Source organism: Cryptomeria japonica, chromosome 2 (assembly GCF_030272615.1).
Source record: "Cryptomeria japonica chromosome 2, Sugi_1.0, whole genome shotgun sequence".
NCBI classification, from domain to species: Eukaryota; Viridiplantae; Streptophyta; class Pinopsida; order Cupressales; family Cupressaceae; genus Cryptomeria; species Cryptomeria japonica.
Window position 1 is genome coordinate 670,808,869 of NC_081406.1, and position 16,167 is coordinate 670,825,035.

At 36.8% G+C, this 16,167-nt stretch overlaps 1 protein-coding gene across 3 annotated transcripts in view; it reads right to left on the minus strand.

Moving 5' to 3' along the window:
• The window catches only part of LOC131034013 (isoamylase 2, chloroplastic), a 374,673-nt gene that overhangs the window by 161,476 nt on the left and 197,030 nt on the right, over nucleotides 1-16,167 (minus strand). For all 3 annotated transcript variants that reach the window (XM_057965350.2, XM_057965347.2, XM_057965346.2), the window contains 3 exons: nucleotides 7,404-7,506; nucleotides 2,809-2,924; nucleotides 2,531-2,591 (listed from right to left, as the gene is read on the minus strand). In XM_057965350.2, the coding sequence (XP_057821333.2) occupies nucleotides 2,531-2,591; nucleotides 2,809-2,924; nucleotides 7,404-7,506 (280 nt within the window). The remainder of the gene's footprint in view (nucleotides 1-2,530; nucleotides 2,592-2,808; nucleotides 2,925-7,403; nucleotides 7,507-16,167) is intronic.

Consider the following 16,167-nt stretch of genomic DNA (forward strand, 5'->3'; position numbering starts at 1 on the left):
CCTCTAAAAATTTAACCCCTTTTTCCAATAAGGTGCTAAGCACTTTCTAAAAACTTGCGCCCTTGTACCGTTTTGGAGCCTCATTAATTGATTTCACCATTTGTTGCCAATATAGTGAGCAAACAACATTGAATGCCAATCCATTCGCATAAACATATCTCACTGTGTCTATCGGCAATCTCTCTAGACTTGTTATGAAACACCATTTCCAATGGTCCCTTTGATTTCTTATGTGTAGAGCTCATAGGATATTTTTCAAGTGTGAACAAAAATGGATAGCTCTTTGTAGGTTGAAAATGAGAAAGTGATGAAGGATTATTTGATTTACATCCTGATACTTCAGCTGCTTTTCCTTGCTCTTCAATATATGCCAACACTTGTGGTTCTAGAATGCCATTACCATCATTGCTTGGACAAAATTTGATGCCTTGTGTAGGGATCTTGCACAAATGACTTTTCACTCGACTATATGAGCTTGAATATCCAACTTTACAATCACCACAAATACAAGCATAACCCCCACAACCTAGAAGTTGTTGTACCATTTCAACATATTTCCAAAGAGGAGAGTTTGGGTCTGATTTGAAGCGGGGTCCACTCACACAGCTAAAACCAATTGTCATTGTAATACCTAGGACAACAAGTTCAAAAACAACACATTCGAGGAATTGAAACAAATGAAATTTGAAAACAAAATTTTATAAATACAGCGTAATAGTTAATTCACTTTATAAAAATTAAGCATGTGTTATAGTTACTAGAAAAAAGAAAACAAATCAAAAACTTCAAAACAAAACAAGAAAGCTGATTTGTAAAACAAAATGTAGGAAAAAAAAAAAATCTTTAATAAAACCCCTCTTTTGAAGAAATCTTCCTCTATGACCTCCTTGACAACAAACGAACTCTTGCAAATGTATAGGAATAGCACAAAAACCAGCTTGGATCATTCAACAATCAATATTCACCTCTATTTGTGCAATGGCAAGCAAGAAAATAAGTTGAGCAATGGAAGAAAATATTTTTGTTTTTCATTCTTGAGTCTTCCCAAATATACAAATAGGGCTCGACTAGCTGGTGTATAAAAAATAAGTTGGATCATAAAATAGTAGTTTCAATAGAGGAAAGATTCGTATTGCCTTAAGAAACTGCAGGGGCTAGGCTGAAGAAGAAAGGCTAGCTAGGTGATCCTCCACAAATCTATAACTCTCAATTGTGGGGCTAGGCCAAATCATCTATTAGCGGATCAAGCAACAACACTAACAACTTGTTTATTTATTTGTCGGGGTTGTTGAGGGCAAGAGTCAATCAACAAAATAGGGATGAAATGAGAAATATTTCCCCAAATAGATAGTAAGGGCTTGAATCTCCTTTTCCTGGTTTCAGAAGTCGAACAACCGCTTCTCACTCATCTTTTAATGGAAGGCTTGGAGGGGCATCTAGTAATGCTTAGTCTTGTCCACCAATAGGCTTGTCTTTCTTATCCGTAGGATCAAAAATCACTTAAATGAACTGAACAAAGAACCACTAGAAAACAAGTGAGGAAAGGGGACCTAAACAGACTGGCATAGTAATGGGTTGCCCCCACAAGTTTTTGGAGTGTCGATTCAACTTGATCAACTAATGGATGGAAGGAATTGCTTCTCCATCTCAAAAACTGGACCTAGAACTAAATACATTATAGGGTTCTTCATAACTGTTGGATATAATGTGATAGTGGAATTAAGGGCAAGGCACCAATGACTATTCTCTCCTTAACTGAAAACATATCTGGTTTCTTGGAGATAGAGGTCTTGGACCCAATAGGAGGTTCTTTCCCTGGTATTGCCTCTCCTTCAACAATTCTTGAATATCGGCACCTCCCAAGGTTCTTGGTAAAGGCAGGTCGAACAGGTTATGAAACATCTACTTAAGTAGCATCACTAGAAGAAGCAATTGATGAGGTTTCCAAACTCAAGACTTCCTTCAAAATAATAGGCTCAAGTCAAGATCTACCAATGGCATTTTATTTGCCAAAACTACAGCCTGGGTGGGAACATAGGGAGATGTTGACCCCTCATTAAAAAATCTTCATTGAAAGGCCAGGATGAAAAGAATAGGAGTTGCATCGCAACCTTGTTCCAAGCATTCCTTGGGTCAAACATCTATCACACGATGCACAACAAATCAAACATCTCCAAATTGCCCCCAAATATAGATAGGCAATAAAGGAAGGCTTTACTAAATAGCTTATGATTTCCTACATTATACGATCAGACCAGAAGGCTCATTGAACTCCAACAAACATAACATGTATGCCCTTGAATGAACAATATAGTAGGTGTGCGTACAAGTTAGTCTAACAAGATTGTCAAATATATTAGATGGTAATCAATTGTTTTATGCATGATGTTTTACATGACAAAAAGAAAATAATGGTGAAATACAATATAAATCTTGAGCTGTAAAAACTTAAAAAGCATAAAAGGATAGATGCAATGCTTTTAGATATTGTGAGTGCAAGAAATAGGGTCAGTCAGACAAAAAGAAGCACCAGTTTTAGAGCTACTGGATGGTTGCAATTGAATTTATTTGTAGAATCAGCTGTGGTATCCCTGCAAATTGACAGTATCATTTTGTCAAGCATTTGTCAAAACTTAATCAGTTAATAAACAATGGCATATTCCATAATCCATTTAGAAGACCATGCACTTCAGTTTTCACCGGAACAAAGACGAAATGTTATCAGAGGCTCAGAAGAAATAGTAAACATGTTATACAATCTTCTCTAATTACAAATTCACAAACCATCATTGTCTCTTGACTACATACTCATTGCTTTTGTCAAGTATGTAATAAGACGAGTTATCAATCCCACGAAATGATATTGTTTCAGGTGCACTATCGTCCTTTTCAGCAGTATGAGTGTAAACAACTTCAAGTATTACCTGCCAAAGGAAATAAATTCAATTATGATATGCACAACGATACTTAAATGAGGATTCTTTGAATAAAAAGATTCTGATGACAGCTTATCATACTTACTATTTCTATTGAACAGATCATGGTAAAAACAATGGAGACACAGATGCAGTATACTATATAAAGACAAATCAATATTTTCATTGCTTAGTAATCTATTCCACATGCCAGTCTACAAAATGACAGGAAATTCAAAACAAATCGCTTGCCTCAGTCCTACACGTCTCATTTGCAATCAAGCTGCCACAATACTCCAAAACAGAACTAGATCAAACTTTTGAATAGGTTGATGTTGTAAATACAGTATCTAAGTTGAAAACTTGCATATTATAACACTAATTGCAACAAGTGATTATGGATTCCACTAGCACTTTGCTGAGTCTTTAAAGCCATTTATATACGGCCATTCAACACATAGTTTCAAATGCACAATTTTGTTATTCTCCAAGAATATGATTACTGAATAATAGATATAGGTTGTAATCTGTTAGTTGTTATGGGATACACACAAATATGATTTCCAGAGCTCTTTCTTCATTCTCTCTTCTATTGTCCTCTTTGTCGACCAATAAATATACATTGTAATCTGTTACCTGCTATGGTCTGCATACAAAAATAATTTTTTGTAATGTCCCCTTTTTTGGGATTTACCATAATTCAGTACTGAGACAACAATTCCAGCTTAAGGTGAAAATTGTAATATATTTATGGATATATTTTTATCCAATCTGAAGACATTTCATTATAATATTTAGCTTAAAATTCTAAGAACAACTCAGAAGATAGAACTTATCTTGATAGAGTTCCCTGATTTGACAATGGGAAATATACTATGACTGATAGAATCCATGATGTCTGCAGATTTCAAAGTGCTGCTCCTGATTTGGATATGATTCCTCACACAAGCTGATAGACTTTTGATAACTTCCCTATTTCTTTAATATCTCACACATATTTCATTTTATTTGCTTTATTGAGGCATATTTATTCTCCTTGAATGAACTGCCTTTCTATATTTTTTGACACCCAATTCACACTACATACCATACACTCTATTCACTCTCTAAATAAATTCTTGTTATTTATTTTAACGTACTTCTCTGCCTTTTTTATATCTAATCTTTCACTAACACTCTAATGCAGAGATAAAGCTATGTCTTGAGAATACTGTAATGATTCTTGTAGGTTCCACGATTGATATGGATTGCACAGAATAACTCTAATCTGAATTAGATTCGCAGATGTCTTTGAAGAGCAGATGGATTATACAAACAAAGGATTATTGCATATAAAGGTGATTAAAGACTTCTATAGTATTCCACGATTTATATGCATAATCTGATCTGATCCTAAGAGTTCTGGTATATAATGACTTGAACGTTAAAGAGCAAATCTCCAAAAAGAAAGCTCTTATAAATCTGCCACACTATTTCTCACAACCTTTCCTGAATATACTTCATGATGCTGCTCCAAAGTCTGCTTTATCTCTTCATGAGGTTCTCTTCAATATTTGTCTGATCTGTTCTTTTATGACTGCAAAATCTTTATCTTCTTTTACAATTCTACATGCAAAGCTGCTCTTTATAAATGATCTTCTTGTAATGCTCTTGACTGAATTGATACAATCACTTCCATATCCGTTCCTTTTTAGATCCTTATATACTTCTTTCAAATCTGCATGTTCCTGTTCATATACATGCTGGTGTATATAATTTGTCTTTTCAAGCAACTTCTTTATATATTCCTCGTTTCTGTTTTTCTTTCCTCCTCTATATTTCCTACTTCATCTTTATATATCTCTTCCAAAGTATGCATCTCCTTAAAAGACATGCCTCTTCCAAGAGAAGCGATACTTTCTAACAGATCACACTTCTTCTATTATAATAATTGCTGCAATTTGGTGTTTGTTTACAATAAACAAATCACTGCTCTATACAGTCAATCGCTAGTATTGATGTATGTTTATATAGATCATAGCTTATATATAAATCGCACCCCTTTGTATCCTACAAACACATCACTCATTTAGGTCATTCTGTATTTGCTATATTTCTTTTTATTTGAATCGCTGCCATGATTATCGTTGCACTTTTAATCATTAACAAGTCATAAATTTTTATCTTATATGTAATCGCTGCCTTAATTTGTTGCTCCTTTACATATGTACTGACAATTGATAAAGTCTCTCCTTAAGTCTTTGTGTAAGTGTGGTTGACCAGGGGATATTCGATAACTTAAACATTCAATTCGCAACATTCATTGCACCTTTATACAATCACTGGTCAAAGGTTCTTGTGAAGTCGGCCATATTGAGACTTATAATTGCTAATCGTAATGAGGTCTTTTATCTGCAAAGGTTGCTATTTCTGTATTTTCATCACTGTTAATATCTTTATTAACTTCGTTGCTTCTTAATGGTATTAACATTACCATTCATAACATTAATTAATCGCTGCATATCACTTGTAGTATAATCGTTACTTTGATACTTATTAGGTTATTCAGGCATAAAACTTTAATGTATCGAACAAAATATTATTTTGTTTTCCAAGGTAATTGCTGTCTATTGTTCAAGTTGCCAACTTTTGAGGAAATAGTCCCCTATTACGAGAACTGGTTTATCTTTGCATGTATCCTCATTTGTAAAGATAATAAAAGGAGCTTTCTCAATACTTGATGGAGTCTTATTTGGGGACATCACATTTTTGGGCTCTCTTCTTCTGCCTTCTCAAGAAACACACATGCTTATGCACTAAGAGTGGGGGTATACCATAAGCATATTAATTGCACAATAACAATAACATAGGAAGCAACAATTGAGCAACACAAAAATCCACACACATAAGAGACACGGGATTTTACACAGAAACCCTTTTGGGAGAAAACCAAGGCAAAATATTACTAGAATGAAATCTTCTTATAAATTTCATAGGCACCAATCCATAGGAGACACCAATCACCAACACCTGGACACCAACCCAGCAAGAGACACCAATCTCCTTCAATGAGAAGCACCAACCCTCAAAATAACAATATGATAAATGTTTGGAAACTTCTTCTTGGATCTGCTCTAAATTATCTTCTTAAATCTGCTCAAAACCTTGTCCAACTCTGCCTAAAAACTGTTTCTAAAATCTGTCCATAGGTCTGCTCAAAAATCTCTAATATATCTGCAATATTTCTGCTCATATAATTTCCATGATCTAGCCTTTAGATCTACTAAAAACTCTGATTTTTACTCACAAATCTGCTCTGAAAATTGGAAAGATATTCAATCATATTCAGGAATTAATCCATTATCGCATTCTACTCTCGCGCAGCCTCCCGAAACCATCACAGGCATCGGGCGGCCTCCCGCGTCCATCCCCAACCTTCCGCGACCATCTTGCAGCCTTCCACGACCATCTTGCAGCCTCCCGCGTCCTGCCATGGCCATTGTGCGGCCTCCTGCAACCTGTCACGACCTTCAAACGACCTCCCTCTACCTGCACAACCCTCGTCAACCATGTTCTTCATCATTTCTGGCTTGTGTGTGATCGGCACCTGCTTCTCCTTATTCTCCTCACCCGCACCTGCGTCTATGTCCTCCCGCGTTGCTGCTGCTTGTGTTTTCATCTGCACGCCTGAGCTTGCTTACTTTCTCCGTTCTCTACGCTGCCTCTTTATAAAGCTACAACACCTCCACCAACAATTGTGAAAACAAAGCAAAAGCCATGAATGCTACATTGTGTTGTCTATCAAAGTCAGAATATGTCAAGGTGATGAATTGTGAATCAGCAAAAGAACTCTAGGCCAAAGTTCAAAACATATACGAACATGATGACAAAGTTAAGAAGGCTAAGCTCCAAACCCATAGAAGACAATTCAAGAGCTTGAAAATGAAAGATTAAGTTATTCATTTTACATTTGTTTTTGCAATTTGTTTTCGACTTTCATGAAATGATTTAACCATTTCTTTTATAGAAGTGCTTGCTGATATGAAATATCCCAACGGATCATAAATATTAATGTGTAAATGACATTTCAGCAGTAAGGTACTTCCTATTGTCATTTTAGGAAACATGTAAACAAATTCAGTAGGGCATGATATCAATTGTAATTGTCAATATATTCAAACTCTCATTCACAACATAACATGCCATTAGCAGTCATTTCAATTTTGGTAAAAGACTATAACTGAGTAGAAAAGAAAGACTTATATCTTGATTCAATTGATGCTTCAGTACTGCACTGTTAGTTATTCAACTTTTCTAACACATTTATTTATGGGACATCTCGCACTCTTTAAAAAGACAAATCAATGGAAAACAACACACTACTATATGTGTTTTTTTCCCTTAAAATACACCATACCTTCTTTCAATCATAAGAAAAAGATCAGTAGTAAATGCATAATATTAAAGTAAATATATTCTTCATAGATACCAAAAATAGCAAGGATATACCTCAATGCCATTTTCATGAAATGATTTAACCATTTCTTTCAAGGAACTGCTTGCTGATATTCCATTTCCTAATGGACCGTAAATATCCATGGGTGCAAAGAAACTGCAAAGCAACGCCACAATCCATCAACAAACAAAAGTAATCAATCCACAAAATTGCATGAAATACAGCTAATACAGCTATGCTGCTAACTATTACAATGAAAGAAATAAATAACATTTATGTCCACAAAAGATAAAGAATAGCTCAAAGGGACTCAAATGTACAATTGTTGCAAAAGCAAAGTACCAAGAAGAAAAGTTGTAATGCCCCACACTTCAGACTCAAGACATTAGACACATGAACTGTTTTTTTTAACACTAAGCAATTAACATAGGACGCTATTAAGTTGCACTGCACACAAAGTGTCCTCTCAAGCATGACACAAAAGATATAACAAGGATGTTGTGGCAATGTTTCAAATCATGCACAATTAAAGACATTGACAACACAGATAAGTTATCACATTTCCTCTAAGCAAGGTGGCAAAAGAAAAAGACTAACCAATCATGTAATGAAGCCAGCAAAACAAACCTATAAGAGAGTGACATTACACCACAATCATGATTGGATCTTAACCCACGACCACATTCCCTCAAAAACACAACAAAATCGTAAGAAAAGGGAACCATCAACCTCAAATCCACTCCCTAAACACACTTAATGACACTCACAACACCAAGGGACATCACATATAGACTAAATAGAAGATTAACAGTTTCCTACACACATGGCACACTTAACAATGCACAGGTGGAATATCTCCGCATCCAAGACAACTAAACACAAGAAACAAACCTTCACAAGATGTTGCCCCACTAGGAGGTACAAGCCCTCTATCAAATAGAACAGCAACAGGTTGTTTTCACTCCAGGTGCACTTTCCAATACAAAAGATGCCATAACTTTTAGACTACGATAATTATTGACAAATTAACACCATGGAAAAACTCGTAAAAAAAAGGGAACAACTTTTCTATACAAAGTTTCCCTATGAAATACCTAAAAAGGCCTCTTGTCTAACGAGATGAAGGACTAGTTTGCGCTAGAGGTCTACAACACCTATAAAGAACACCACTGCCTAGACAAGACACTAGCATCCAAGAAGGGAACTACTACACCATTACTCAATAGTCTTAGTTTGGTGTTAAAGTCCTATTTTACACTTGAGTCCAAAAATCATATCATAGTCCCATTTTTATATTCTAGTCCTTTTGGCACATGGTAGTCCTAACCAAAGACTAAACTAGCAAACGGTTCCAAACTCATATTCAGAGGCAACACATTTGACTCACAAAAACAAGATACAACTCAAAACGAAATCCAAAATGGTGGACAATCACACCTAATCATCAAAATGCACACAAATGGAAGAATGCTTCCTAAGGACTAGTAAGGACACCAAAATGAGTCTAAGGACACAAGGGATGAAAAGGAATGTCCCCAACACACCCCACTCACTCTCCCACAACAACGAGAACCAAAACAACAAAACAAAACTACCCCATAATAGGTCCTCGTGCACACAACCCAAGACTAGGAAAACAAATCTTCTGTTCATTTAAAACCCAAATCAAAGATGCTCTAAGTTCATTTTAAAAGCATAGCAATAATGATAAAAAGCATATGAAATGACATGTGCATTCATGTAGTATACCGCCCCAGCTGCTGTTTTAAAATTCTGATTTTTTTGAAAAATTGTGGTTTTTGGTATTTTCTGTTTTTTTTTTTGGAATTTTCTTGTATTCTGATTTTTTTTTGGTTTGATGCTTTGCAAATGAAATGAATGGAATAACGGAAAATAACTGCTGAAATTGAAAATGCTATTGATAACTGCAATAAGAAACTAAATTTAGATTTTTTTTTTATTTGCCGAAGGGCTAGCTACACACCCTTACAAGCCAACATAGATTGATTGAGATTTTATCAGCATACAGAGACAATTTCAAGGTCTGCTCTGCAATCAACAGTCTGATATAAAATTGATTTGCTCCTTATTAAGCATTCAAACCCTCTCCTTAGGCTGCTACGTTTCTCCCTGCTGCAAATAATAGGTACGACTAGAGAATGATAGCTGTAAATTGTGAGTGGAGCTCACAATATATTAAATCTGCTCTGTAACTCTCCAGATCTGCACTCTTAGAAGTCCGATTAACTGTTTTTTTCTCCTTCACCAAAGCTGGAAATGATATTCTAAACTGCAAAGACACACTTTGGTGATGTTCCACACCTGTAGGCACCTCAAACCCTAAGAGATTTCATTCCCAAAGCCTGCAAATCACTGCTGAAACCCTTCCATGGCTCCTCCAAGCTGCTGCTCATAAAAAAAGAACTCAATAATGCCAAAATCCCTCAGCCAAAGTCACTTTATCTTCTTCATGAATCGAACTTTCTCAAAAGAGCATCTTTTTAGCATGTTCAAAAGTTAATTCCATGGCATATTCCCTCTCATAAAGGAAATCGATCCTCTTAGGAAAGCCTTTATGTTTAATGATTAAGTTGTGTTTCAAGAGACCAAGTTATGTCTCTAGGCATCATTACTTGCAAGGGGGTCCACTTACCTTTTACTATTAATAATTATATCATAAGCTTATTTGGGCCTTTATTTAAATAAATGGAGACACTAAAATCACTATTTAAATATTTAATTTATTCACTGAAATCTCACCCAATCACCTCCAAACTGAAACTGAGGGTACCACTGGTCCCCGAGGTGATGACTGGATGTAGAACTCCAACTGCCAATTTCCCCCTAAAATCTAGGAATCCTCCTCCAAGGCTAAGAAATCATCCCTGAACACTGAGAGTCACACCACTAGCCTCCTGTCAATCCTCTTGACATCCTGTTGAGTCCACTGGTGAATGTCAGTCTGCTCCTAAAAAATAGGAACTTCCATAAAATTTAGGAGCCACCTCCAAAACAACTGAGGGTGCTCCTAGTGACTCCTGTTATGCTTCCCTGCACTCCAGGTGAACTAACAGTCATACCCTAAAAAAAAGGAGCCCTTCCTTAAAATAGGAAACTACCTCAAGACTCCAAAAATGACTCATATGCCTCCCCAAAGTCTTCTATTCCGCTGTGTAAGTCCCATGTCCATTATATTAGCCTACGGGGACTCCTGTCAATAAGCTAATCCTGCAAGAGCTCAACTGCCTTAGGAAGGGGACATGACAATTCAACACCAACATTGACACAATAAAAGCAATGATAACACCATGACCACTTATGTGCATAGTAAACAATTCATCCAATTAGGAGGTTCTAATATAATAATACCATTACATATGCGGACTCAAATGTCCTCAATTAAATATTTGGCAACTTAATTAAAATGAAATAATCAATGAGAATGAGGCATTGTTTCATCATGTGTGTGATCTTATGCCACTCCAATTGATCTACTAGTCCTCGATGTTGTTTGAACACCACCCAACCGTGGGGTGGCCATGTGGTACCCATAGGGCCACCTGTTGTGACCATTTCACACATCGCCCCATCACAATGGGGACCCCCTCTCTTTTTAGGGTCTTGCTTTCTCTTTGCTTATCTTTTCTCTACTTGTTAGGTGTTTTGAGTGAGTTAGTGGTGGCCTAGATTTGGTAAGTTAGGGTTTCCTTCGTGGAGCTTGCCTAGGGTTCCTTTTAGGGCCAAGTTTGACCTAAGCTTGGGGAAGTCATTTTTCTCTACCTAGAACCCTGATGTAATTTTAGCAAGATCTTGCCTTAGAAAGTTGGAGAATGTATATTTTGTAAGGAAGTCTTGAGGAGTTTGAGTCAAGATTATTTATCCCTCTTTTCAGGTTCATTCCTTTCCGAGCTCAAAAAATCAAGATTGAGGTATGTTCAATGTCTAAATTTGAATGAGGATCTGATTTAGTACAATAAAGATTATTTTGTAAAGATGGGTCTTCTTATTTAGATAGATTTGTAATTTCAATTTGTAAATTTCTATGCTTATTCATTTAAGTTCAAATTGAAATTCAATTGTTCTTTTTAAGGTCTTGAATCGCCCGTCTTTGTGACTATACTATGATATCCCCACCGCACCACCTGATGTAAGGCCTTATTCTTAAATAAAAGACAAAATCAATTATTAAATAAGGTATTGTTAAACACCATTAAGGAAACAATATTAACAAATCATTAACATTGATATTTAATTAATCTAATATAATTAATAGGTTTAAGTATATTGGTATTTAATAATAATCAAGGTGATTACAAAATATACTAAATAGGATTAATAGATTTAATAAATTAAGTAATTATTAAATATATTAAATAGGATTTAATTCATTTAAATTAAGTGATTATTAATATTACATAGATTAATTCGCTTAATAAATAAAATGAGTATTAAAATATTAAAAGGGATTAAATTCATTTTAATGATTATTAAAATATTAATTCACTTATTAAATAAAGTGTTTTATATATTTAAACCCCCCCCCCCGCACGGGAAGCGGTGGGACGGGAAACACAGCTCAGACAGTGTCTACCGTCACACCCCTTCCTTCGGAAGGAAAATGGTGTGATGGTAGCCGCAGCTTAGGCTGCGAGCCGTCACCACCTTTCCCATGGGAGGGTGCCCCGTGGAGGGACACGTCTACTCCCCTCCACAGGTATTTAACCCAATTAAAATGCAGGGATCGAGGAGGAAAAACGAAAAGAGAAGGAGGACGCAGAGGTAAGAAGGGAGCATCTGCGGGTGATAAGAGGTAAGATCATTATATTTATTTTATAATGTTATTTATTTGGTAATGAATATAATCAAGGTATAGGTGAATGTTCACTAGGATATAGGTGTATAATGGAACATAGGTAATGAATAGGTAGACGCTGTCATTTATACATATTAATAAATATGAGGAATTAATGTATTAATCCACACCCTAAGGTATGAATATGTAAAGATAGATGTGGTAAATGAAAATTAAATAAGAAGGTAATGCGTAGGTTAGTGATGGTAAGGAATATTGAATATATACATAAGGAACACATTAGGAATATATGTGTGAAGTACAAAATGAAGTAATATTAAATTATCAATGTATTATAAAGGAAATCACATATTGGAGGCTATAGGGAGGGAACTCCTGTAGTCTAAGGAAGGGATTGTGATAATCCCTAGGGCAGTACATGTACTGAAAATTGATATGCATATGTATGGCTTGGTTGATTAAACTCAACCAAGAAGAGACGGATCTGGCCGGTCCCCTCTGAGAACTTGGATGATGAAGGCATCACCCACGGCAAGGAATAGACAAGGGTCTTCCTTGAAGGGCTTGGGTGCACCCAAGACAAGATTCGAACTCAACATTGATTTCCTGAAGGGCTTGGAACCAAGGGGTTCCAAGAAGGCGAGCTTCACGGCCACCTAAGGACATACTTTCTTATGGCATTCGTATCCTTTTTATTAGATGAAGATTATGATTATGTTAATTAAATATTAAAGTTAAATTGCAATTTAGATTACTTATATATATATGTTTGTCATGTTCTAACAATCTGTTTTGCAGGTTAATGATCTCTAACTAGTAGGGACATTACATATACCTAAAACCTAACTTAAACCCTTTTTATAGGTAACAAATGGCAGCCCCCAAGGCAAGTGGATCCTCTACCCGGCAAGCCCTCATTAAAGAAGATCAAAGGAGTGACAACTTGGAGACGAGAATCGTATCCAAATGGAGCAATATTGGAGACACCAACTTAGGAAACTTCAATGTGAAGAAGTTTCAAGAAGCACCCTACATCGGCAAGCTATCACCCATAGCCAAGAAGATAATTGAGAGTGGGATCATCAAGGCCACAGGCTTCCCTCCCGCGGTCAGATGTCATGAGCTAATGATTGAATGTGCCAGGCACTATGATTCGCATTCAAGGACAATTGTAGCCAAAGATGGGACTATCCTCGCCTATCTCTCACAAGGAGCTATAAGTGAAGCTTTTCATCTTCCAAAACAGAGGGATATGATCTACAAGAGCCTAGAAGGAGCCAAGTCTATCTATGAAGATGATCCTAATACCTATCTAAATTTTATCAATAAGAATTGGTTACTCAAGAGTAGGCCTCGCCTAAATAAGATACCCAATACACCTCACAGAATTGATTTCCAAGAAGAATTCAAAGACTTGATAACCATGCTTAATCGAATTGTGGGTGCCTCTCAAGCCTTCTTTTTCGACAGCTGGATGTTCTTCTTTATACAAGTGATCGTTCAAGGAAAGGGAATGTTCAGTTGGGCCAAGATTATTAGTAACAACCTAGATGTGCAGTTGAGGAGGCGAGTCCCTATTAAGTCATTCCACATGAGTTCATATGTTATATATTCTTTAGCCAGATGTTTTGAGTATGCGATACTACCACACAGAGGAGTCGTTGGGAGAGGGCCCAGAGAGATAAGAGTATGTGATTCTTATGCTCAATTGCATCATCCACCTAAGAATTACTACAAGCTAGTCAACGATACTTTAACAATGCATATCACCAGGACACTACAAGGAGGAATTCACCAAAGATTGTCTCCAGAAGCACAAGAGCTCATGAAGAAACATGGTGCGTGGTTCATTCAATTTCCTAAATTCACCTACGTCAGAATCCATGGATGTCCTTCACCTCCTTATATGTTTCAAAGGTATCCTACGAATAGAGTAGTACTACTTGAAGTAACTAGACAGCTGGCAGCTTGTGCTAAGGCATCAAGACGTAAGCATGGGAATGGTATCCCTATACCTATTTCACTTGGAAATTCAATTGAAGTGTGTCCTAATTCTCAAGCAGCTGAAGATGCAGAAAAGGAGCTATCTCTCTACTCATTCACATATTTTGCCTTGAGAGAAAATTTTGATCCTAATGGTCATATGGAAGAAACAGTTGGGAAGAAGTACAAACATGTATTTCAAGTAGAGGACTTTTGGATGAATGTGCAGGATGATGTAGAGGTAAAAAGAAAGATGCACTCTCGATTGCCCTTAGATCTTATCAAGAAATGCAAAGTTTATAGAGTAGCAGATCAAGCACAAGACAGTGGCAGATATCTTCAATCTTCCTATGAGAAAGAAGACAAAGAAGTGAAGATAGATTGGGATGAGCAAGAAGTCACGGACTTGAGAGTATTGATGGATCCAATATTGAGTAGTACTCGCAAATGGGTGGATGTCCAGCATCAAAAGTTGAAGGAACAAAACATAGCTATGGCATTCAGCTTAGAAACAAGAACAGAAGAAGGAGAGGCGAGTGCAAGCGAGAACACTTCTCATTCTAAGGGGTCAAAGAGAAAGGAGAGACCTGAAAAGAGAGAATCATCCAAGAAGAAACAAAGAGTAAATCCCGATCATCCCTCGAGTGCTTCTTCTAGACATGAAAAAAAGATAAGTCAAGGAGAGGATCAAAGAGAGAAGGTCAATGAGATAGATGAGTCCATGGAGTCCACGGTACAGAATGATAAACAAGACAAAGGAAGGACACCTCAGCACTCATCAAGTCAGTCTCTTCCTCTCCAAGTTGATGTTAATGAGCAACAAGGAGAAAGAAATGACGATGAAGCGACATCACCTTTTAGAGGCAAGAGGCCATTGCCTGAGGAAGTGCAAGTAAGAGAAGGAAAGTCTTCCATTCCAGATTGGCTTAGAGAAAGACTTACGAGGGTAGTTGTGATTGAAGATGAGGAGCAAGTATTTGATTTGGAAAGCCTTCTAGGCAAGTCTCAAGAGGAGATTGAAAAGAAGAAATCTACATAGATATCTAAGGTGATCAGAGATGATACAGGATCCAGAAAGATACAGATATCTACACCAACAGTGGACAAGTATGATGATGAGATCATGGCAAAGGAATACGATTTGGAGACATTTGATCTTGGCCCACTTACCTCCGAGAAAGCCATGGAAGATGCGACTGATTCAATGAGGGCAGTCAATGATAAACTAAAAGAAGAAATAGAAAAGAATAAAAGGTTGGAAAAGGAGATTAATGCTTGGAGGAATTATTTTAGCCACCTTAATGAGCCATTAAGGCGATAGGATCCAGTAGTCTCACCCTTGCAGGCACCCCCTCTTGAGTCAATAACTCAGGCAGAAAAGATGAAGAACTTAGCCCAACTCATGGATACATGGATTGATAGATCCTACATGGTAACCAAGGAATTTATAGGAAGAATGATGAAAACAGTCCACAGGGCCATCCAAGTCCTTGAGATCATTCATAATCTAGTGGTAATTGTCGATGCATTCACTCACACTAGAGACATTATCATCCCAGTATTGCAAGTGGTAAGAAGGGCATTAAGACAGGTTTTAGCACAAGAAAGGATAATTGATGGAGGAACCCATAATCTCCTACAATGGTCAACTTTGCTCCAAATGAAGGAAGTTCTATTCAAGGACATCAATAGTAGGTGCAGCCGAGTTGAGGATACTATCCATCCTATTCAGGATAAGGTGTTTGATGTACTGTGTGCAATCCTTGATAGCAGGATAGAGATTGAAACAGATGTGGACGTCCAAGAATTGGAGGACAGGATCAAGGTCATCTTTTGAAGAGAAGATAGCATAATCACAAAAGAGCAACGAGATCAGATGTATACTACTATGTTCCTAATTGAGAAAACAAAAGAGTTGGGGCACGGATGGGAGATGACTCTTCTTGCGGCCTTTGATGAGGTCCTTCACTTGGAAGAGCGAATGAAGAACATGCCTGAGACTCCCATTGCAGAGATTGAGG